At 41.7% G+C, this 26,017-nt stretch overlaps 1 protein-coding gene across 5 annotated transcripts in view; it reads left to right on the forward strand.

Annotated features, from left to right (window-relative positions):
• LOC139381091 (dystonin-like) overlaps window positions 1–26,017 on the forward strand; it is a 205,819-nt gene that overhangs the window by 73,703 nt on the left and 106,099 nt on the right. For 4 of the 5 annotated variants that reach the window (XM_071124343.1, XM_071124348.1, XM_071124347.1 and 1 more), the window contains 16 exons: window positions 11,343–11,509; window positions 13,735–13,847; window positions 14,532–14,638; window positions 16,770–16,889; window positions 17,393–17,488; window positions 17,599–17,726; window positions 21,645–21,738; window positions 21,986–22,140; window positions 22,284–22,749; window positions 22,860–22,988; window positions 23,277–23,354; window positions 23,470–23,631; window positions 24,596–24,700; window positions 24,981–25,076; window positions 25,165–25,290; window positions 25,529–25,681. In XM_071124343.1, the coding sequence (XP_070980444.1) occupies window positions 11,343–11,509; window positions 13,735–13,847; window positions 14,532–14,638; window positions 16,770–16,889; window positions 17,393–17,488; window positions 17,599–17,726; window positions 21,645–21,738; window positions 21,986–22,140; window positions 22,284–22,749; window positions 22,860–22,988; window positions 23,277–23,354; window positions 23,470–23,631; window positions 24,596–24,700; window positions 24,981–25,076; window positions 25,165–25,290; window positions 25,529–25,681 (2,295 nt within the window). Of the gene's footprint in view, window positions 1–8,032; window positions 9,610–11,342; window positions 11,510–13,734; window positions 13,848–14,531; window positions 14,639–16,769; window positions 16,890–17,392; window positions 17,489–17,598; window positions 17,727–21,644; window positions 21,739–21,985; window positions 22,141–22,283; window positions 22,750–22,859; window positions 22,989–23,276; window positions 23,355–23,469; window positions 23,632–24,595; window positions 24,701–24,980; window positions 25,077–25,164; window positions 25,291–25,528; window positions 25,682–26,017 lie in introns of those variants that run through there. The other variant, XM_071124345.1, reaches the window with a different exon arrangement.

Below are 26,017 nucleotides of genomic sequence, written 5' to 3' on the forward strand. Positions count from 1 at the left end.
TACCCCTCAGTCCCGAGCTACCCCTCAGTCCCGAGCTACCTCAGTCCCGAGCTGCCCCTCAGTCCAGTGGGGCCCTTGGTGAGGGTTACTAGGCCAAGGTCGGCGGCGAGGGTCGCCAATCTAAGGACGCGATTCAAGTGGACTAAGACTTTGTTAGAGTGGGGTCCACGTCCCGCGCCGGAGCCGCCACCGTGGACAGACGCCCACCCCCACCCTCCCCTATGGTTTTAGGTGTGCGGCCGGGAGTCCGCACCTTTGGGGGGGGGTTCTGTCACGCCCTGGTCTTAGTATTTTGTGTTTTCTTTATTATTTTGGTCAGGCCAGGGTGTGACATGGGTTAATTATGTGGTGTGTTTTGTCTTGTTTTTTTTGTAGGTATTGGGATTGTGGTATAGTGGGGTTATCTAGAAAAGTCTATGGTTGCCTGAAGTGGTTCTCAATCAGAGGCAGGTGTTTATCGTTGTCTCTGATTGGGAACCATATTTAGGCAGCCATATTCTTTGAGTGTTTCATGGGTGATTGTTCCTGTCTCTGTGTTTGTTTGCACCAGATAGGCTGTTTAGGTTTTCGTGTTTCTTGTTTTGTATTGTTCGTGTTTATTTTGTTTATTAAACATGTATCAAAATTACCACGCTGCATTTTGGTCCGATCCTTGCTCCACCTCCTCTTCAGAGGAGGAGATAGTGTTACGGTTTTCTTCTATCGCATTACACAACTGTCCCAGACTATGTTTGGAATATTTATTTCTCACACAAAATATAATAGGTCAACGTTTGTACTATGGGTAAAAGTAGATTGACATAGGCTAGTGCTTTTTCTGTTTGTTAGGACATCTTGTTCCTAAGTGGCGGGTGGCACAGCGGTCTAAGGCATTGCATCTCAATGCTAGAGGCATCACTACAGACACCCTGGTTTGAATCCAGGCTGTATCACAACCGGCTGTGATTGGGAGTCCCATAGGTCGGCGCACAATTGGGCCAACGTCATCTGGGTTTGGCCAGTGTAGGCCGTCATTGTTAATAAGAATTTGTTCTTAACTGACTAATTAGTTAAATAAAATAAATAAATAATCTTCAGTTTACACTTAGGAATTGGATAAGGACATGCGCAGTTGCATCTCCGATGTGTCTGTCTTCACTTGTAGCCTGTGAGAAAGACCCGATCACGTGATGGAGAGCCATGTGAGTGAGATGTGATGCTCAGAACTCAGGGTGAAGGGCACAACGGTCACTGGCCTCAAATGACATGGATTTTTTTAGGGTGCATTACGGCCACACAAAGGAGATGCCGCCGTGAAATTCTAGGCATGTCAAATTGTGAATGAGTGACTGATGTAGTGTGTACAGCCTGCGCAAAAAAAAAGCAGAGCTCATCCCTTTCAAGCTACTTTTTTCAAATCGTCATTAGTCGCATCATGCAGCCTTACAATGTATTAAAAATCTAAACATATAGCCCAACGTTTGTAGAACAACTAAACTTACATTAACTCTAAATGAAGCATATACTGTAGGAATACCTATTTCTTTGTTAGCCGCTCAACACAGAATAGCCGTATGTGCGCACTCCCTCAAATCGTTTGGAGAAAATATCCTTTCTATTTTGATCAGCTTCTTTCAATTGTATTCTTCACACTATAAAATAATGCCACAGAATTCTAAGCAAATCTTGTCTTCTAAATGAACTAGTGTAGCCCACAGCCATTTGGCATAGCCAGATCAGGACCTAACATAAGGACAACTCATGGTATGCTATTCTGTTCTTCTGAAATAGACTACATTTTCTTCATATCATGCTTCTTTAGACCTGTCAAAAAAAGAAAATGGATTTATTGTGAAGGTGTAGGCTATATTACATGAATTTATTATACTTTTTAAAATGTAGATGTTCCAAAGGTCTGCATCAGTGGCTTATGTGGAAGCCAGGAGATACTAAATGTATTTATGTTAATTAACAGTTAATTTCCGTGAGACCGACAGTTATTTGCTTGACAATTACCGGCTGACAAAATGTTGTGACCGCCACAGCCCTACTCTCTGGTCAGTCTCACTAGAGGAAAGGAAGGAGAGAGCAGTAAACCCGAGAGGTGGACCCTCTGCTGCTCTCACCCTCCCTCTGTTGAGACTAATGCTGTGTTAATAAAAACTGGGAACTCGGAAATCTCAGACTTCCAACTTCAGTGCGTTCAAGCCAACGGGAAACTCTGAAAAAATAAAAGATCCGACTGGGATTTTTTTTTTTGAACGTAATCCAACTCAGAATTCCAAGTTGGAAATTTGGGCATCTTTCTAGAACTCCGACTTTCTGACCTGAAGATCACTGATGTCATAATTTGACCTTGTTTTTTCCCCCTGTTGTCTTGAAAACACCATGACAGATTAGTCCAGTAATATAAAAAAGCTAATTATTTGCAAATTATTTCAATTTATACCCAGCTATGCCTTGCAAGTGCTACACAAACTGATTTATTTTGTTGTCAAAGCTCGAGTTTTGAAATATATTTTGGTCTGAGAAGAACAATATTGGTAGGCCAGGTATATAGCCAGTATGCTGTGATAATGTATTAGGCCTTGTCACGTTCGTTGTATGAAGGAGACCAAGGCGCAGGGTGGTATGCGTACATTCTCTTTATTAAAAGAATGAACACCAAACAAACTGACAAAATAACAAACGAAATGCTATACAATAGAGTGCTGACAGGAAACTACACATAGTCAAGATCCCACACCAGAAAGTGGGAAAAAGGCCTGCCTAAACATGATCTCCAATCAGAGACAACGATAAACAGCTGTCTCTGATTGGGAACCATATCAGACCAACATAGACATACAAAACCCCTAGACATACAAAAACTCTAGACATTCCAAAAACCTTAGACATACAAAAATCTAGAGTACCCACCCTAGTCACACCCTGACCTAACCAAAATATATAGAAAACAGAGATATCTAAGGTCAGGGCATGACAGGCCTACTGCACAAACCACATTCTTACAGAGCTGATTTTATTAGGTTAATGTTCACATTTAAAAAAAATGTAAACTTATGTTTAAAAAATCTGAGCAGGCTTTTTGACAGCGAAAGTGATCTTGACTCAGAAAAGGTTGGTGACCACTCTTCTAAACTATCCGTTTCTCTTTTTATAGCTGTTGTTCCCTCGTTGGCCACAAGATGTCAAACCAGTCTAACAAAGTGTCATGCATATGGTTATTTTAACATAGGCTTACGTCTGTGGCAGTTTGCCTGCTGGCATGTACAGGTAACTGCCAAAATAAAGGAAACACCAACATAAAGGGTCTTAATCGGGTATTGGGCGACCAGGAGCGTCCAGAAACGCTTCAGTGCACCTTGGCATAGATTCTAACAGTGTCTGGAACCCTATTGGAGGGATGCGAAACCTTTCTTCCATGAGAAATTCCATCATTTGGTGTTTTGTTGATGGTTGTGGAAAAAAAGAATCTCCCATAAGGGTTCAATTGGTTTGAGATCAGGTGACTGACACACACACACACACACACACACACACACACACACACACACACACACACACACACACACACACACACACACACACACACACACACACACTTGCGGACAATGCAGTTCCTCTCGTTGGTGAGTGGTTCAGTGTGTGTGTGTATATGTGTGTGTGTTTGTCCCATCCTGGAACGACACACACACAGAGGACAACACTGGACCACTCACCTCACAGCTCAATGAGAGGAACTGCATTGTCCGCAAGTGTGTGTGTGTGTCTCAGAGCTAAGCTGAAATGGTGAAATGGTCATTACGTGTTTGTACTGTTTGTGCTTCAGTGTTGAATTAAAAGGAGGGAAGAGGTTGGACACGTCCCTCCCTCCAGTGTTATGTGTTGAGTGATGATGAATGCAGGAAATAGTTTGTTTGTATAGAGTAAGTGTCCCTTCCTTCGTCTCGCCTGCAGTACTAATGTTCATCTGTTTTCGGTGTCCCTCCTTCCATTGTTTTCACAGGCTACAGTCAACAGCAGGACCCACACCCTGAGAACATTTGTGCCTATGTCTGTGTAGTACCACACACAGTCTTTACTGTGTTGCTGCAGCTGTACATTCACCGACATGCATATGGAAGCTATAGGCTTGTATTAGGGGTCAAGCCGTAAACCCCCACACACACACGGCTGCACACTGGGGGGTGTATGGCACATCAGTAGCAGCACTAGGATGATCTAGTGTTGCATTTCTGAGGCCTTAGTGAAGCACAACCCGCTAGTGCCCAGTATCTCTCTCTCTCTCTCTCTCTCTCTCTCTCTCTCTCTCATCCTCTCTCTCCCTCTCCCCCTCCCCTCTCTCTCATCTCTCTCCCTTCCCTTTCTCTATCTCTCTCGCTCCTGCTCTCTCTCCTCTCTCTTTCTTTCTTTTGCTCCCTCTCTCTCTCTCTCTCTCTCTCTCTCTCTCTCTCTCTCTCTCTCTCTCTCATCTCTCTCTCCCTCTCTCATCTCTCTCTCCCTCTCTCATCTCTCTCTCCTTCTCTCCCTCTCCTTCTCCCCCCCTCTCTCTCCCCTCTCTCCCCTGTCCCCTCTCTCACCCCCCTCTCTCTCTCTCTCTCCCTCTCCCCTCCCCTCTCTCATCTCTCTCCCTTCTCTTTCTCTATCTCTCTCGCTCCTGCTCTCTCTCCTCTCTCTTTTTTTATTTTGCTCCCCCTCTCTCTCTCATCTGTCTCTCCCCTCTCTCTCTCTTTCTCTTTCATTCTCTCTCTCGCTTTCTCTCTCATTCTCTCTCTCGCTTTCTCTCTCATTCTCTCTCTCTCTCGTACTCTCTCCCCCTCTCTCTCTCTTCCCCCCTCTCTCTCCCTCCTCCTTCTCTCTCGCTCGCACTTGCTCTCTCTCCTCTCTCTCTCTTTCTCAGGCCCCTGCTATGGATTATTAATATATCTGGCACAGTCAGTCTGCAGGCTTGACTCTACAGGGTTACATTATGGGAGAGGAATGTTAGCAGTAGTTAGCGTTATGACACCCTGACCTAGAACCAGGAACCAGACCATGGTAGAAGGACATGGACAAATAAGCACTGATAGTTAGCGTTATGACACCCTGACCTAGAACCAGGAACCAGACCATGGTAGAAGGACATGGACAAATAAGCACTGATAGTTAGCGTTATGACACCCTGACCTAGAACCAGACCATGGACAAATAAGCACTGATAGTTAGCATTATGACACCCTGACCTAGAACCAGACCATGGTAGAAAGACATGGACAAATAAGCACTGATAGTTAGCATTATGACACCCTGACCTAGAACCAGACCATGGACAAATAAGCACTGATAGTTAGCATTATGACACCCTGACCTAGAACCAGACCATGGTAGAAAGACATGGACAAATAAGCACTGATAGTTAGCATTATGACACCCTGACCTAGATCCAGACCATGGTAGAAGGACATGGACAAATAAGCACTGATAGTTAGCATTATGACACCCTGACCTAGAACCAGACCATGGTAGAAAGACATGTACAAATAAGCACTGATAGTTAGCATTATGACACCCTGACCTAGAACCAGACCATGGTAGAAATACATGGACAAATAAGCACTGATAGTTAGCATTATGACACCCTGACCTAGAACCAGACCATGTTAGAAAGACATGGACAAATAAGCACTGATAGTTAGCATTATGACACCCTGACCTAGAACCAGGAACCAGACCATGGTAGAAAGACAATGGACAAATAAGCACTGATAGTTAGCGTTATGACACCCTGACCTAGAACCAGACCATGGTAGAAAGACATGGACAAATAAGCACTGATAGTTAGCATTATGACACCCTGACCTAGAACCAGACCATGGTAGAAAGACATGGACAAATAAGCACTGATAGTTAGCATTATGACACCCTGACCTAGAACCAGACCATGGTAGAAGGACATGGACAAATAAGCACTGATAGTTAGCATTATGACACCCTGACCTAGAACCAGACCATGGTAGAAGGACATGGACAAATAAGCACTGATAGTTAGCTACAGTTCATCCACAACAGAAAACTCCTTGACAATCCAACAGACAGAGAGCAGTGATGTCTAGTTGCATGCTTCAACATCTACCCTCTCTCCTCTGTTGCCTGCACATCCCAGACTCATCGAGGTCTGGTAAAAACACAAAAAAATACTGAATATTTTGAAAGTGAATCATTTGAAGTGCTTGTTGAAGAATAATTAAGTTTTTTCTTATGGCTTGGAATCATAAAACATCCTGACAGGTAGCTTGGGTGATGTGTGCCTACACCTGCCCCTGTCACTCACGCGAGCCGTTGGGCATTTGTACTAGCTAGTAGCTATGGACCTGTAGATTCTTGATTTTTCAGGGTTGCAGGGCACAGAGGGAGAAAATGTTGATCAGTTATGTGTGGGGTTTAAGCCCAGCTGGCAGAAACACAATGTGACATAGCGATGAACCCAACCCTGTTTGGATGCTACGTGACTCTATCGAAAAGGTTTTGGAAGGACTAAGTTGACATTACCTTTAGTATGATGATCCGGCCATGCTCATCCAATGACATTGTGTTACTTCTCTGATATTTTTTCTTTTAAGAATGTCTTCTGAGAATGTGCCATTCATCCGTCACTTGCTATGGTTTGATAGGAACTGAAGCTATAAACTGTAGCGATTGAAGTTATACAGAATTGTTTCAGACTATTACCTCTTGTTGACAATTGGTTTACAAAGTCGTCTCCCAGGTGCGTTTACATACTGAATACATTGAAGTCCCTGTGGTATTCCCTACAATGGGACGCATATTGCATATCCCCCCTTGGGACAAGGCATTGAGAAGACTGGTGCATTATCTTCCTTTCATGTGAATAACTGCAGTGAAACCTGAATACATGACGATGCTCCATACTGTAGCTCTTTGGTCTCTGTAGTGTCGTCTGACTGACAGTGAAGGTCTCCAAGGGTTACGGTCAAGGTCCTGTTAGATGTCGCAATAAACTGAGGTCCGGAGAGGCACACGAAAACAAATGTGGAGGCTTTGACTTGATTCACCAGGGTAGATAAAACAGGTGAATGTGACAGGATGAAGTCTTCCATCTCAATATAATGTACACGTCTCTCTCTCTCTCTTCCATCCTTCCATCCTTCCACCCCTCTCTAGCCTTTGTCATTGGCAGATCAAACAAGAGATTAAAGACAGAGCTATTTGCAGGGAGCACTAACATCCTGTTAGACAGGTGGATAAAAAGGATGACAGGATAAAGTATGATGACTTTGCAAAAAAAAGGCTAAGATGAGTCAGCAAAATATATGCCTCTACTTTGAGACTTTATTCGATGCTGAAAGACTGTAATTACATTTTCCACATTAGGTTGCAATGAATGACAAATGACAGTTTTTCAAAACTCTGATATTATTGAAACACCACATGAATGAATATGAACATTTACATAGTAAGTAGATTTCTATGAAAGTAAAAATAGGCTGCTCTTGTGTTGTGGTTGATCAAGTAGTTTTGCTTTTGTGCTAAGTATACTGTGTATTGTGTGTGTACTGCAGCCAGCCAGGTATACAGTATGTAAACTGCAGGGCCTAGAAGACTGTAACCTTCAGGGGAAATGTCACTGCCGTCAGAATAGAACCAGAGCCTGGTGGGACAGTTATTTTTAGTTGGGCTATGCAAAGAAATGATTTATACTATTTCAATCAACACTCATCCTGAAGCCTTGCCAATTTAGCTCAATTTGTCAACTCACTTGTGGTTGTTCGGAACATTTAGTTGAATATTGAGGGAAAAAAACACAAGCTTTATATGCCTTTCATGGACCGTACTTGCTACATATGTCACATATATAATGACATATAATCTAATCATTATGTTTGTTCCATAGGTCATTTACATGAGTCACTTCCTGTGCAAAGTGTATACTGTATTTGCCCCCATTTGAAATGGGATGGCAATGGACCGATTGGATAATAGTGTTTGTTTAAACCATTGGACTCAAGCCCCACCTCTGGCTTTGCGATTGTATACAGTTTGATTAATAGGCAAAGGGAAAGTGCTTTGTTAGCCTAGCAGGATTTGCATCGGCTGCTTTTGTTGACACATGCTGCCCTGTTATTTTTAAAGCCCTATGATAGGCAGGGATTCTCTCTGCTTGGTACGGCCTATCAGGTTAGGCCAACTTTCTGAGCAAAGTTTTCCCATACGGTGTAATCAGTGGTCATCAGCTGGCAGAGCAGAAAACCGAGAGCCATCTGATCCTGTCTCGCTGCCGCACCTCGCTCCCTCCGCCCTCCTCAGACCGGCAGCCTCGTTACAGACAGGCACATTTGGGGAAACTTAACACCCGAAGGGGTTCTGGAGGTGCCCGTGTTTACACTTCAGATGAGGAGGACATCACAGGAGGACAGACCAAAACAGGAACCAGGACTGTTTCTCTTTCTTTGAGCTGTGAAGTAGAAACGTGTGGGACGTGGCTGTGCCTCTGCCTCTCCTGCAGTGCATTTATGGTGTTGTTGGATTAGCCGGGACAGGGAAACGTTTCAAAGGTCAGAGACTGAGAGACGATTCCTGAGAGCAGAGCAGAGTTGAGAGGAGAGGAGAGCAGTCACAGAAGAAAGGAGTGACAGAAGGAAGTGCCTAGGACATTTTAGCTTCTTCTGGGAGACAGACAGACTTTCTCTCTCCAGCTAACCCAGCTGTGTGGAGGGGAGGGGTGTTTGTGTCTGCTGCCAGGCTGCCTGCCGTAGCTTCCTCTCCGCCCCCTTGGAGGAAAACTATGGCTGCCTCTTGGTGGAATAACGGAGCTTTGGATCAAGTTAAGTTCACTCACGGAATCCCAGCGTGAAATTAGAAGGAACTTAACGCTGTTTATAGAAAGGGAACGTAGGACTGACAGTCATGGGCAATGTGTGTGGCTGTGTGCGGGGCCCCAAGGAAGAATGCTATGTGGACCCTACCAAAGTTCCGCTCAGCCCTGAGTCCAAAGACCTCCGCGGCCGGCGCTACTTCCAGAGGAAGAAGAAGAGGAAATCGGGGGAGTTTCAGCGGCCGGAATCCCTCCGGAGCCGAGGAGGAGAAAGTGTCCAGAGTGAGGAGGATATCCCCAGAAGGGTAGAGCTCCAGCATGGAGCAGACAGGAGCATCAGGGAGAGCCAGGCTGGGGCACCAGAAGGGGAGACACCCAGACCTAGGCTGGGAAGTATCAGCAAAGGGGTGTATGTTGGGGAGGTCCCCAAAGTTCCTCTTGGGAAGAAGTTAGCATTGCGATCTGGATGGATTTCTGCAAACCAGACAGACAGAGAGGAAAAGCTCCATGGCATCACCAAGACCTCCAGGAGTATCACTCCTAAGGATGGTCTGCTGGAAAAGAAGCTGCTACATAGGCAGCTGAGGCGGGCGGTGACATTCGGAGCCGTGGAGCATATGCTCCGGACCCTGAGAGGAGGCGGAGATCACAACCTATCTGGGAACCTAGAAGGGCTCCCCAAAATCATATGGAGCACTCAAGTGCACAGGAGGAGGAGGAGGAGGTTTCACAGCTGTTCTGATGGAGGGTCCCGCTCTCCAGATTATCTGGAGCCTCTCCAAGCATCTGCCAAGTGTACATCCGCCCAACAAGAGGTAAACTAAGTGCAGGCTATTTATAGCCAGCCAACATGTGTGGACCAAAATGTAATGTGCTACCATATCAGTAACTCTGTAATACTGTACAACTGGTGGCTTGGTTTGGTTCCTCTTACATGATACAGATGCACTGTTATTCTGAAATAGCAAACATGATCTTTGCTTTCGTATGTTTTCATTATTCTATGAAGTGTTGTTTTATTGCAGAGGTGTTGCATGGAGACAGTGTTTGTGTTGATGTGTGATTGGACTTCACGGCACAATGTTTCCGTATGCTGTACTGGCAGACTGCTAACCGCCATTTGCTCTCTAAAACCATTCAGAAGACAACTATAATTGTACTATGACATAGTCTAACATTCCCTTTGAGTCAAACAACAACATAACTGGCATCATCACATGCTGTGATGTGGAGCTGTAATATACAGCCTACAAATCCACAACACATGGACATAGAGATAATTACAAAACTCTGAGTAGTTAATTAGCTTCTTTCACTGCTATGATTCTCCTCACAAGTTATTTCACACAGCAGTGTTTCTTGTGAGCCTCACCTCTGCTCGAGCTTGGCTACTAAGGTTCTACCCATTATGTCAAACCAGATTCTAAACTGTTTTTTGATCTTTAAAATGTTGTATACCTCAGTGATAAACAGCTGGCATTTGGAAAGGTTATTTGTTCTCTTTGATTCTCCTTGAAATGTTGATGTTTTGATTGCTCAGGTCCATACAACTCTCCCACTCCTTACTTCTAAGACACAGCTTATATCAGTCTCTTTGTTTTGCTACTAGATTTCCCAGCTTTCGGATTCTAAAAGTAAAATACCAAAGGAAGCAGTTTATCACGGCGAGACCACTATTTTCCATGACCTAATTCCAAGTATAGGAAAGTGCAACAACCTTGGGGTCATTTGTTCCTGATATAGTATGTCTCACCCATATGCTTGATGGCAATTTTTACACAAATTAGTGGTCAATCTGGCAGCACATAACATAATCTTTTTAGTATGCCCCCAAATCTACTGAACATGACTGCTACAATATGTCGTGTTACTCACATTCAACCCCAATTTCAATGTCCATTTTTGCTTGCTCACCGGTTTGGGACAGATTTAGGGCTAAGGTTAATGGGTAGTTGGAGTTTTGTTGACAGTTAGTTGAACATACAGTATACTGAACATCTACAAACCATATATTTGGGACTTCAAATAAAGGGCTACCATCATTTTGCTTACTCAATGATTGTTAAAGTGTAGCTAGGTCAGCATTGCCTAGCGAAACATGAAGCATGACAACACAGCAGGAAGAGGTTCAAAGGTCACTTCCTGTTGTCAAGGTCAGAGGTGATCATGTTTTTCCTCCAGCATAGATACATGGAATTGCTTCCTGATTTCGACTGTGTTGAAACGTCAGGGGAATGTGTTTGGTTTAAGATCATCGTACCCTCACTCTTTAACCTGTGCCAACGAATAGATTATTTATTATCCAGCTGCCAATTTGAGATGTCCAATAGGGACACTGATTCAGTATGAACCAAATAAGGAATTATTGAGGTGTAGCTATATGAATTTGGTGCAGACATTTATCATGTGTGTATTCATTCACACAATATAATGAATTTAGCACATTTATGTTGTTATTAGTTATTCTATCTGTGACTCTAGAAAGGCTCCCAATTCAAACATATGTTCCTAACATCTGAAGTATTGTTTGTTGTTGTTCCTCTCTTAGATCTCTGAGATCCATGTTTGCGGGGAGTCGGAGGACATGACAGCCAAGGAGCGGCTGCTGATGTGGTCCCAGCAGATGACCGAGGGCTATGTGGGCGTACGCTGTAACAACTTCACCACCTCCTGGAGGGACGGGAGGCTGTTCAATGCCATCATTCACAAATACAGGTAACACCATTTACAAATACAGGAAATGCCATCATTCACAAATACAGGTAACACCATTCACAAATACAGGTAACACCATTCACAAATACAGGTACAACACCATTTACAAATACAGGTAACACCATTTACAAATACAGGAAATGCCATCATTCACAAATACAGGTAACACCATTTACAAATACAGGAAATGCCATCATTCACAAATACAGGTACAACACCATTTACAAATACAGGTAACACCATTTACAAATACAGGAAATGCCATCATTCACAAATACAGGTACAACACCATTTACAAATACAGGTAACACCATTTACAAATACAGGAAATGCCATCATTCACAAATACAGGTACATCACCATTTACAAATACAGGTAACACCATTTACAAATACAGGTAACACCATTTACAAATACAGGAAATGCTATCATTCACAAATACAGGTAACACCATTTACAAATACAGGAAATGCCATCATTCACAAATACAGGTAACACCATCATTCATAAATACATGTAACACCATTTACAAATACATGTAACACCATTTACAAATACAGGTAACACCATCATTCATAAATACAGGTAACACCATTTACAAATACAGGTAACACCACCATTCACAAATACAGGTAACACCATTTACAAATGCAGGTAACACCATCATTCACAAATACAGGTAACACCATTTACAAATACAGGTAACACCATTTACAAATACAGGTAACACCATAATTCACAAATACATGTAACACCATTTACAAATACAGGAAATGCTATCATTCACAAATACAGGTAACACCATTTACAAATACAGGAAATGCCATCATTCACAAATACAGGTAACACCATCATTCATAAATACATGTAACACCATTTACAAATACATGTAACACCATTTACAAATACAGGTAACACCATCATTCATAAATACAGGTAACACCATTTACAAATACAGGTAACACCATCATTCACAAATACAGGTAACACCATTTACAAATGCAGGTAACACCATCATTCACAAATACAGGTAACACCATTTACAAATACAGGTAACACCATTTACAAATACAGGTAACACCATAATTCACAAATACAGGTAACACCATTTACAAATACAGGCAATGCCATCATTCACAAATACAGGTAACACCATTTACAAATACAGGTAACACCATTTACAAATACAGGTAACACCATCATTCATAAATACAGGTAACACTTTATATACGAAACCTGTATCTGAAAAAGAGACCAATCCCTATATTTAATTTAAATTCCAGCACAGTGTACTTATTGTTTGCTTTACAATGCTTTTTTAGGGATATATATATAAAAAAATGTAGTTAGTCTTTCATCAAGGTTTAACTGGAATATCATCTCATATGAGTATATTTCCAGTGTATAACAGCAACAATTTACAGTTCATAAGAACATAACTATTTTCCTCCTTTGTTTACTTTTGTGTCACGTCTGTGATTCACCACCACATTTTGAGTCTTGGACTTCTCTGTTTCCCATCAACTCAATAAGGCAGCACTTAGTGGTTGGATTTTCAGTTAGACAATATCAGATTTCAGAACCTGTATATTCTACCTTGTTGGACTGACCTAAAATGTTATGAACTAGACTGCGGTAGATGGAAAGGTATTTCTCCTTTCTCCCACCTCCCTTTTGTTTGTTATGTTGAATGTCACATCACTATTTGCAGTCCTAGCCTTCTCAAGTTCAATGGACACATAACTCAACACAAGTTACGTATGTGTGGGTCATGTGGAATTGTTTAACTTAACCATTGACCTCTTTTTGGCTGGCCTGACTGTGTTTGGCTCTTGAGCAAACACGTATTTATTTCTCTGGAAAGTCGGGGACTGCACTGCGTCCCTAGGCATTTCCTCTGTAGTTAGCTTACTATTTACAGGATAAAAGTACATTATATTACAAGCTCATTTTGCATTGCTAACTATTTTTTCCTCACACTAAAACTTTCCTACACACAAATATGTTTTCTTCAATGAGAAGTTCCTTACTAATACCAACATACTTCAAGAAGAATAGTGTGTGCTGAAATAGCTGAAATAACCTAAAACATAACAAATGCAAACCACCTTAAATTATTATTTGCCAAAATACTATGTTTGTGTTCTTCCACTTCCAAAAGTATCACATATTAACATTTCATTAAACAGATGAGCTCCCCATTAGTATATTCTCTTCCTTTGCAGACCTGATCTGGTGGATATGGGCAGAGTGTCGGCTCAGACTAGCCGGTCAAACTTAGAACAGGCCTTTGGTGTGGCTGAACGGCTTGGGGTGGCCAGACTACTGGACCCCGAGGGTGAGTTGTTCTGTTTATCCACATGCTCGTCCGTAACAGTTTGTTTGACACAGCAGGTAAACATTTGCCATTAAACATTTGCCATTAACACCTCAGCTTGAAGAAATGCAATGCATTATTACCCGAGTGGGGAATGACTTCTAAACACAGCTTTACTTACTAGCCACTTTAAACAATGCTACCTAATATAATGTTTACATACCCTACATTATTCATCTCATATGTATACGTATATACTATACTCTATATCATCTACTGCATCTTTATGTAATACTTGTATCACTAGCCACTTTAACTATGCCACTTTGTTTACATACTCATCTCATATGTATATACTGCACTCAATACCATCTACTGTATCTTGCCTATGCCGCTCTGTACCATCACTCATTCATATATCTTTATGTACATATTCTTTATCCCCTTACACTTGTATATATAAGGTAGTAGTTTTGGAATTGTTAGCTAGATTACTTGTTGGTTATTACTGCATTGTCGGAACTAGAAGCACAAGCATTTCGCTACACTCGCATTAACATCTGCTAACCATGTGTATGTGACAAATAACATTTGATTTGATTTGATTTGAGATGCAGGATCTTCACTTGATCACCGTGCAGGCAATGTAGTGTATTTATGATGACCGTGTTGTGTATTTGATCTAATTTCACCTTTTCTCACCAGACGTGGATGTGCAGTCTCCTGATGAGAAGTCGGTCATCACATACGTCTCCACAATGTATGATGTCTTCCCTAAAGTACCTGATGGTGTTGACGGTATCAATGCAAATGTACGTACATGATGAACAGATTCTTGTACAGCGCACTTAAATCTCCTATACAATTATAGTTAAGAAAATAGTTTTGTATTTAAAAAAAACAATATAATGAAAGCAAAATTCACCTCAATACAAAGCAGCATATTCCTATTAACAGCATGGGTTGACTTATACCTTTTAAGCCATTGACTGCAGTGTACTTTCCTCTTGAAAGCGAACACAGTAAAATGTGTTTTTATGAATGTGATTATCACCATGTTAAATCAATCACTGCATGTACAGTTGAAGTCGGAAGTTTACATACGCTTAGGTTGTCATTAAAACTCATTTTTCAACTACTCCACAAATGTATTGTTCACAAACTATAGTTTTGTCAAGTCGGTTAGGACATCTACTTTGTGCATGACACAAGAAATTTTTCCAACAATTGTTTAAAGACAGATTATTTCACTTATAATTCACTGTATCACAATTCCAGTCGGTCAGAAGTTTACATACACTAAGTTGACTGGGCCTTTAAACAGCTCCAGAAAATTATGGCTTTAGAAGCTTCTGATAGGCTAATTGACATCATTTGAGTCAATTGGCGGTGTACCTGTGGATGTATTTCAAGACCCACCTTCAAATTCAGTGCCTCTTTGCTTGACTTCATGGGAAAATCACAAGAAATCAGCCAAGACCTCAGCAAGAAAATTGTAGACCTCCACAAGTCTGGTTCATCCTTGGGAGCAATTTCAAATGCCTGAAGGTACCACGTTCATCTGTACAAACAACAGTACGCAAGTATAAACACCATGGGACCACGCAGCCGTCATACCGCTCAGGAAGGAGAATCGTTCTGTCTCCTAGAGATGAACGTACTTTGGTGCGAAAAGTGCAAATCCTAGAACAACAGCAAAGGACCTTGTGAAGATGCTGGAGGAAACTGGTACAAAGTATCTATGTCCACAGTAAAACAAGTCCTATATCGACATAACCTGAAAGGCCGCTCAGCAAGGAAGAAGCCACTGCTCCAAAACCGCCATAAAAAAGCCAGACTACGGTTTGCAACTGCACATGGGGACAAAGATCGTACTTTTTGGAGAAATTTCCTCTGGTCTGATAAAACAAAAATAGAACTGTTTGGCCATAATGACCATCGTTATGTTTGGAGGAAAAATGGGGAGTCTTGCAAGCCGAAGAACACCATCCCAACCGTGAAGCACGGGGGTGGCAGCATCATGTTGTGGGGGTGCTTTGCTGCAGAAAGGACTGGTGCAATTCACAAAATAGATGGCATCATGAGAGGGGAAAATTATGTGCATTTATGGGCCAAAATTCACCAAAATTTTTGTGGGGAGCTTGTGGAAGGATACCCAAAACGTTTGACCCAGTGTTAAACAATGTAACGGCAATGCTACCAAATACTAATTGAGTGTATGTAATCTTCTGACCCACTGGAAATGTGATGAAAGAAATAAAATCTGAAATAAATCATTCTCTCTAGTATTATTCTGACATTTCACAATTTTAAAATAAAGTGGTCATCCTAACTGACCGAAGATAGGGACTTTTTACTTGGATTAAATGTCAGGAATTGTGAGTTTAAATGTATTTGGCTAAGGTGTATGTAAACTTCCGACTTCAACTGTATATTTCACACAGATCCTTTGAATTCACATCAGTGACAATTATTTTTGGCTTACCTTTGGCATACTTTCTTGACTGTATTCTTCACTTGGATCTCGACTTTTATTCAAAACATGATTCTTGGCTGGGATTGGGCACAGATGTTATATGCAAATATGCATTCCATTGCGTCACTCATATGTCTAATGGAAGGCATTTTTTTCAATCTGGCTTTGTTGAGGCAAATACTGTAAGTCTGAGCAGGATGTTTTAAAGGCTATGGAAGAATGCTGAGATCTGTGTACAGTAATAACCACAGCAAAGAGTCTTAACTACTTATTTTTGTAGTTAAGTTTGTATAGCACCAACTGTTCAAATACATATTATGACAAGTTGCCCTATGGATGTATTGCTTGAACGACTTGAAATACGCTCAAAATACGCTCTACCCCAAGAACTTAGTCCGTTTAGAAAATGCACACATCCCTACATGAGCCAATGTATTGATTAAAAATGCTATTTTTTTTCTTAACAGGATGTTGATATCAAATGGGTAGAGTACCAGAACATGGTGAATTACCTGATCCAGTGGATCAAACACAACGTGGGATTGATGTCAGACAGAGCGTTCCCTAACAACCCAGTGGAACTCAAGGTAAAGCACAAAAGAAACGTGATTACAGATCAAATGCAGCTTGACTGAACACATTTTCTGCCATATTGAATGGTAGAAAGATCCCTAATTTGATCAAGAATGAACCTCCAATAAGCCTCCAATATATGGAGTGTTTGTCTGGTTGGTTTTCAGTAAGCTGGATATCAGTTTATAGAGCTTGGCCCTGAAAGCCTGAGGCTAGGAGCCCAAGCTCTCTGAGGCTTCAAATGGCCCCATAAGTAGCGTCATGTTAATGAAATGAAATATTAATGCGAGCTATATTGACAGGTGTCAGAGAGCAGCTCTGTTTACTTCAATTAGTCCATAGCTGCTAATACAACAGTAATTTCAAAGCAGACTAGTGTAAGTATACACAGATATTAGATGCATGTATAATAGCATAGACAAAATGTATTGATTCTATTGAATCTATTTCTCTGATATGTGGCTATGTTTGCGCTGAACTAATGTTTTTAAAAAAACATATGTTTTTATTTTTACAGGCACTTTATAAACAGTACTTGCAGTTTAAAGAGAATGAAATCCCGCTGAAAGAAACCGAGAAGAGCAAAATCAAGCATCTTTACAAAATGCTGGAGGTATGCTACCGCGACATACACTCACTTGTTCTTTAGAGCCTGTAAGTGCTTTCCAAACCAGCAAACTACAATGAACTTAACGTTGTTGCTGTGTATGTGTTGGGGGACAGGTGTGGATGGAGTTTGGTCGTATCCAGCTGCCTCGTGGGTTTCACCCCAATGATGTGGAGAAGGAATGGGGCAAGCTGATCGTGGCCATGCTGGAGAGGGAGAAGAGCCTGAGGCCTGAAGTGGACAGGTATGAAGGGTCATCCTTCTGATGCTGCTGGTGCACCACACACTACTATGATTTGTAATTATAATCCCGTATTTACAGTGCCTTGCGAAAGTATTCGGCCCCCTTGAACTTTGCAACCTTTTGCCACATTTCAGGCTTCAAACATAAAGATATAAAACTGTATTTTTTTGTGAAGAATCAACAACAAGTGGGACACAATCATGAAGTGGAACGACATTTATTGGATATTTCAAACTTTTTTAACAAATCAAAAACTGAAAAATTGGGCGTGCAAAATTATTCAGCCCCTTTAATTTCAGTGCAGCGAACTCTCTCCAGAAATTCAGTGAGGATCTCTAAATGATCCAATGTTGACCTAAATGACTAATGATGATAAATACAATCCACCTGTGTGTAATCAAGTCTCCGTATAAATGCACCTGCACTGTGATAGTCTCAGAGGTCCGTTAAAAGCGCAGAGAGCATCATGAAGAACAAGGAACACACCAGGCAGGTCCGAGATACTGCTGTGAAGAAGTTTAAAGCCGGATTTGGATACAAAAAGATTTCCCAAGCTTTAAACATCCCAAGGAGCACTGTGCAAGCGATAATATTGAAATGGAAGTAATTGAAATATTGAAATATCAGACCACTGCAAATATACCAAGACCTGGCCATCCCTCTAAACTTTCAGCTCATACAAGGAGAAGACTGATCAGAGATGCAGCCAAGAGAACCATGATCACTCTGGATGAACTGCAGAGATCTACAGCTGAGGTGGGAGACTCTGTCCATAGGACAACAATCAGTCGTATATTGCACAAATCTGGCCTTTATGGAAGAGTGGCAAGAAGAAAGCCATTTCTTAAAGATATCCAAAAAAAGTGTTGTTTAAAGTTTGCCACAAGCCACCTGGGAGACACACCAAACATGTGGAAGAAGGTGCTCTGGTCAGATGAAACCAAAATTGAACTTTTTGGCAACAATGCAAAACGTTATGTTTGGCGTAAAAGCAACACAGCTGAACACACCATCCCCACTGTCAAACATGGTGGTGGCAGCATCATGGTTTGGGCCTGCTTTTCTTCAGCAGGGACAGGGAAGATGGTTAAAATTGATGGGAAGATGGATGGAGCCAAATACAGCACCATTCTGGAAGAAAACCTGATGGAGTCTGCAAAAGACCTGAGACTGGGACGGAGATTTGTCTTCCAACAAGACAATGATCCAAAACATAAAGCAAAATCTACAATGGAATGGTTAAAAAATAAACATATCCAGGTGTTAGAATGGCCAAGTCAAAGTCCAGACCTGAATCCAATCGAGAATCTGTGGAAAGAACTGAAAACTGCTGTTCACAAATGCTCTCCATCCAACCTCACTGAGCTCGAGCTGTTTTGCAAGGAGGAATGGGAAAAAAATTCAGTCTCTCGATGTGCAAAACTGATAGAGACATACCCCAAGCGACTTACAGCTGTAATCGCAGCAAAAGGTGGCGCTACAAAGTATTAACTTAAGGGGGCTGAATAATTTTGCACGCCCAATTTTTCAGTTTTTGATTTGTTAAAAAAGTTTGAAATATCCAATAAATGTCGTTCCACTTCATGATTGTGTCCCACTTGTTGTTGATTCTTCACAAAAAAATACAGTTTTATATCTTTATGTTTGAAGCCTGAAATGTGGCAAAAGGTCGCAAAGTTCAAGGGGGCCGAATACTTTCGCAAGGCACTGCACATGACAGCCATGTAAGTCATGTAAGTACGTGAGCTAACTAAGATTGAAGATTTTACCCAATTGTCTGATTAGAATGACTATGAAAAACTGTATTTAGTGATTGGTTTAAGGGTCAATGGTGAGTGCTCTGGTGAACTGCTTATTTGTGTTACATGAAGTCCCCCTCTTTTATAATTAGACGTTTGTGTCTAAACTTCTGTTTAAGGATGTGCAGTAATTTGATTATTCTGTGGTTCATGAAATGACATGGTCTTTAACATTGTACATGCTGTGGTCTGTGGTTTGGTTAAATTCAAACTGAGGTATCTATTTTTTCCCTAAAATACACTTTCTATGTCTTGTCAGGCTTGTAGGCATTAATTGTGCTGTGATTCCATGCCTAGTTTATCGGCTCAAGCCATTCAGTGATATTTTTCAGGTACTTTATAGCGCTGATGGTGGGTATTCCCGTAATTTCTTGTCAACATCAGGTTGTTTAGAAGCTGACATTCTGGCACAGTCACAGGCACATTGTACTCTTATCATGACATCTCGCATGAATGGTTTTTGGACTGCAGGTACTATTTATGTTGGAAATCACCTGGCTTGTTGATATCTGGTAATGTTGTGTAATATTATGTAGATAACTATTGGCTTTGCAAACCAATAGAAGCCCAGTTGTACAGTATGTGCCACAACCCATGTTACCATAAACTGTTACCATGTTATCAATCATTGTTTTTGCGACCAGTGGACAGACGGTGAAAATGCACTCTTGCAACAGCTGCATAGTGTGGATCCCAGCCTATGGAAGAAAAGTTTGAGGGAGTTCCTCCCTTCTAAACTCCCCTGTTTCATTTAAGAAGACCAGGAGTGGAGCTATTATTGCTCAATTTAATTTGTGTTGATAAAAAAAAATGTGCATACGCCTCACGGACACATGCTCAAATTGGCATACTTTTGATAGATTTAAACAGCTGTAAATTATCGAGATATCAAAGTGTCACCAACAAAAACATAAACAATAGGCCTATAGCAAATGCAGAACATGGCATACATTTTTCACATGCAAATAGCACTTTTCGGTAGTGCTAAAAGCATGCCATTCCATGAGAGCAGCATTTATTTTTCAACTCGAAGCAATGAGTACAATCACTCCTCCATGACAACAGCATCATAAACAACAGAGTTGGCTAATAAGTGCTTAGTTTTTGGGTTATGCTCAGGTAAAACAATTTGGCTAATCTATATTACCAAGACCTATTACTGAAGATCAAGGGGTATTAAATGAATTGGAATGACTCGAAATCTGACAAACTTAGTTTTTAATGTAAAGATGTAAAGATATAGCCAACATTCATTTATGGCCAGCTATGTAAACATTGATTTATCCTGCAATAGATGTCTATCAATTTGTAATATACATTTTTGTCTTCTTCTAATGCCTCTTAAGGGGAAGGTAATCTAAAAGTAACTGAAGGTAATCAGATTACGTTACTGAGTTTGAGTTATCCAAAAGTTACGTCACTGATTACAATTTTGGAAAGTTACCTAGTAACTGTAACGGATTACATTTAGAAAGTAACCCACCCAACCCTGACTGTTACTGTCTGAACCTGTAATGAATTGTACAAATAATGCCATGAGCTTCTATGGCCTACGGCCACATGTTCTTTAAGGGGTGTGTTCTAATTTATTGTCTCTTCACCTCGTTGCACGAGGATAAGGATGGGCCTATAAAAAGGGGAGAAGAAAACACTTTGTGTCAGTTGGACCTGTGAGTGTGTGTGTGTGTGTGTCTGTCTGTGCTGGACTTCCTATTTCAGATGGAAGCGAAATTAGCTAGCTAGTGTGATTCTCTGAGTGGCTCATTATAGTCCTATAGTCTTCTAGCATGCACAACAACATGGCATACAACATGGGATACAGCACTGTCTCGTCTGTGAGCAACAGCACTCTCTCAGGACCAGCCATAGAGCCGCTGCTCTCCAGCACCGCGGTCTTTCCAATGTTTCTCAATAACAACTCTGTGTATGGACCAAGGTGATGTTAACTATTAGACGTCAGGGCTGTCCAAGCTTTTCTTGTTTGTTTGTTTGTAGATGTATTTTCTGCAGATGGGATTTTCAAATGGAACTGATGCCATTGTAGTACCACACCTTCGTTGTTTATTCTGTAAAATGACATCTTTAATATGAATGTCAATTATTGTATTTTTTCTTTTAGGCTTGAAATGTTGCAGCAGATTGCAACCAGAGTCCAGCGGGACTGTGTCACTGGAGAGGACAAACTAGCGTTAGCACGAACTGCCCTGCAGTCTGTAAGTAAATATGAATTTGTTCTTAACTGACCGGCCTAGTTAAATAAAGGTTAAATGTCAAAAATAAAAAAAATAATTGAAACAGCATATTCACAATAAAAGCACAGAATACTCCAGGTCCTGCTTTTACTGATATTTATTTGATGAGGCAAATTGTGTGTCTATTTTTTTTACATCATTATTGTTACTGAACTTTGTAATAGAAAAGTACATCACCAACTGTTTGAACATTTTCTTTTTTTCTCAGGATGCTAAAAGACTAGAGTCTGGGGTCCAGTTCCAGAACGAAGCAGAGGTCTCTGGGTACCTTCTGGAATGTGAGAACCACCTGAGACAGCAGGTGGTTGACATTCAGATTCTACTGGACGGGAAGTTCTACTGCTCCGATCGGCTTGTTCAAAGGTGCAAACTCACTGCTTTCTCTAAATGCCATGCAACACATGTAAATAAACATAACATTTGTTGTGAAATGTTCATTAAACTGATCAAAAAATCATTCAACTATATTTCTAAACATATCATTGTGTGTTGTGTGTATGATCTAGGGTATCCAAGCTCCGTGACGACCTGCTGGGGCTGAGGGCAGAGTGTTCCTCTGTGTACAGTCAAGGACGCACCCTGACGACCCAACAGACCAGGATGATGATCTCAGGCATCACTCAGAGTCTCAACTCAGGCTTCTCTTCATCGAACCACAACTCCAGCCTCACCCCAGCCCTCACCCCTGGAGGCCTGGGCTCTCCCGGTTCCACCTTCACCTCCAGCTTTACTCCGGGCCTCACCCCTGCCCTGAGCCCCGCAATGACACCCGGCGGCATGCAGCCCGGGTCATTCCAGGCCTATATGGGGGGCGGAGGAGGGGGCATGGATCCTGGATCCCTCCAGCACCACAAACACATGCAGATCCGCAAGCCCCTGGGCAAGTCCTCGCTAGTGGACTCCAACATGACCAAGGAAGAGGTCAACATGAACTTTGTGCAGGACCTGATCAACTGGGTGGAGGAGATGCAGGTGAGGACCTACATGTATTCACTGTACTGTTAGTATTATCCTGTACATTTTGATATTTGCAATTTAGATATTTTTAGACCAAATCTTAATTGTTTTCTCTTCCTTTGAAGGTTCAACTGGATCACGGAGATTGGGGAGCCGATTTGCCAAGTGTGGAAACACATTTAGAGAACCATAGAAGTGTTCACAGAGCCATCGAAGAATTTCAAATGAGCCTTAAAGAAGCCAAACTTAGTGAGGTATGTACCAGCAACAGTCCGCCTATTCTGTCAAGTTTCTGTCTGGACAAACTTAGTGAGGTATGTACCAGCAACAGTCCGCCTATTCTGTCAAGTTTCTGTCTGGACAAACTTAGTGAGGTATGTACCAGCAACAGTCCGCCTATTCTGTCAAGTTTCTGTCTGGACAAACTTAGAAATATCTCTGTGCATCACATTCAGTTGTTTTGTTTTGAGTGCAAACCCCTCAATGCTGCAAAGTTTTAAATGTCAACTAATAAAAACAAATGGTATGTCTATTTATCTCAGATGCAGATGGCCCAAGCGCAAAAACTAAGTTATTCTGAGAAGCTGGGCAACTTAGAATATCAGTATGGGAAGTTACTGGTAAGTTTCCTGTTAAAATATTTGGTAGTTCTAACTAACAAAATAATTACTTCTCTACTATTTTTAATACAACATGGACAACCTGACTATTTCCTGTGGTTCTGGGCTTCTGTAGAAATGTTCACGGGAGCGTCAGAAGAACCTGGAGAGCCTGCATGACTTTGTGTCGCGGGCCACCATGGAACTAATCTGGCTTAACGAGAAAGAGGAAGAAGAGGTCGCTTTTGACTGGAGCGATCGCAACGGCAACATCTCCAAGAAGAGACAGTACCACGCTGTGAGTCCCGACACTGTTCAGAACGTTGTATTTCCATATTTTGCTCACAGAATATAATATCATTATTCAGTTCCTATTCATTCTTGTAGACAATTACTTTAACATTACATGTGTGTTTAGAGAGTTATTCTATTAGCCAGTTGTTGGTGACTTTGAGGCTAAACATCTGAGCCATGCATTTCTGGCAAGGATCCACCACTGGCATGTACAGCCTTCCCATCAGGAAGTGGGTTTGACTCAGTTGACCTAAAGGGATTAACACATTTCCTTCTGGTGAAACAATATCTTATTGTTAAAATCTTATTTCTGAGGGTGGTATGTTTTCTCTGAAAACAATGTACAAAGGCTACATAACGTATGGGTGGAAATGAGTCATAGGGGCTTGTTTGGGGCTTACATCATACCATTTAAACACATGGATATGGCTATATTACCAACGTCCTATTAATCTTAGAATCAATTAGATGAATCGGTTCAATGTGTCTCCAATGGGATTTGGTTCAAGCTGGTATTTAGAGATACGTGCCATACGAGCCTCTTCCAAGTCATAGTGTAGGTATCCCGAGTGAGAAGGGATTGGTCTCAGGCAGTGGTTGGATGCCAAGGACGTGGTGTGACATCTCGGGTGTTTCTCTCTCTCTCTCTCTCTCTCTCTCTCTCTCTCTCTCTCTCTCTCTCTCTCTCTCTCTCTCTCTCTCTCTGCCCCTCTCTGTCTCTCGCTGTCCCTGTCTCTCTCTGTCTCTGTCTGACTCTGTCTCTCTCTGTCTGTCTCTCTCTCTCTCTGTCTCCCTCTCTGTCTCTCTCTCTCTGTCCCGGTCTCTCTCTCTCTCTGTCTCTCTCTGTCTCTGTCTCGCTCTCTGTCATGGTCTCTCTCTGCTGTCTCTCTGTCTGTCTCTCTCTGTCTCTTTCTGTTTCTGTCTCTCTCTGTCTATCTCTGTCTCTGTCTCTGTCTCTGTCTCTGTAGGATCTGATGAGAGAGTTGGACGACAAGGAGAAGGTGATCAAGTCTGTGCAGGATAATGCAGAGAACCTTCTGCAGGAGAACAACCCTGCCAGGCTAACTATTGAAGTAAGCCCTGTCTGTGTTTACAGATGTCACATAACCACTCCATAACCATCTGATATACACTTCTTTAGTGTAAATACAATATTTTTTATATGATAAATCAGTTAGATTGTGTGGTAATTTGTCCATTCAAATATAAATATGATTACTCATTTTCAGCTAAACCTGCGTTGGTGCTCAATAGTATCATACACAACATTTCAATTGCTTCACTAACTTGTTTCTAGAAGAACAATCATAGGGTATTTTTAATTGTAACATGTTTCTGTGTGGAATCCTCTAGGCATATAGAGCAGCCATGCAGACCCAGTGGAGCTGGATTCTACAGCTCTGCTCTTGTGTGGAGCAGCACCTGAAAGACAACACAGTCTATTTCGAGGTGAGTTATCTGTTTTCCTCAAACAAATGGATAAAGGCCTGCTAGTTGCAAAAAGCTCATCTGATCTCCTTTCCTCACTCCCATACAGTTTTTCAATGATGCCAAAGAGTCCATGGACTACCTGAAGAGCCTGCAAGGTGACATCCAGAGAAAGTATGGCTGTGATCGGACAAGCAGCGTACACAAGCTGGAGGATCACATCCAGGAGTCCATGGTAAGCTGGCATTCCCAAAATATGTTGTTAAATCAGACACATAGACCAATCCCAAAGACTCACATGGTCAGAAATCCAATTATGGATTCCTAGAGGTTCCAAATGAATAACCCCAACATTAAACATTAACTAACTATCCCTGCGAGGGAATTCTGCTTATGCTGAACTGGTGAAGTATCATAATCCACCTGTGTGTTTAACTGATGCTGGAACATGGGTGTGGTCTGTCTGTCCCCAGGATGAGAAGGAGCAGCTCCTTCAGTACCGCAGCACAGTGGCTGGGTTGGTGGGCAAGGCCAAGGCCATCGTCCAGCTCAAGCCCAGAACCCCAGACACCCCTATCAGGTCTTCCATACCCGTCAAAGCCATCTGTGACTACCGACAAATAGAGGTGCTATTTGAGTCTCTTGTTAGAGATACATGTATGTGCTACTAGGGGCGCAACTTTTACTGGGGACGGGGGGGACGGGGCAGTGATACAAAACGAGGCTTAGGACCATGCGGACGCATCCAAGAGGCCGGGTGGGCTGTATAAAAACAAATTATGTACTTCTAAAACCAAAGTTGCGCCCCTGTGTGCTACTGTCCGTTTTCTATTTATTCAAGTAGTTCATCACAAGTCGCATACTTTACATTGAGTTGTCAAACTTATCTTCTGTAGTAACAAGATGTACATTGAGGTCTCTAAGGAACATGTTTAGCCATGTTAACTGCAGGGATGTTTATT

The sequence above is a fragment of the Oncorhynchus clarkii genome, chromosome 23 (genome assembly GCF_045791955.1).
Source record: "Oncorhynchus clarkii lewisi isolate Uvic-CL-2024 chromosome 23, UVic_Ocla_1.0, whole genome shotgun sequence".
Classification (NCBI taxonomy): Eukaryota; Metazoa; Chordata; class Actinopteri; order Salmoniformes; family Salmonidae; genus Oncorhynchus; species Oncorhynchus clarkii.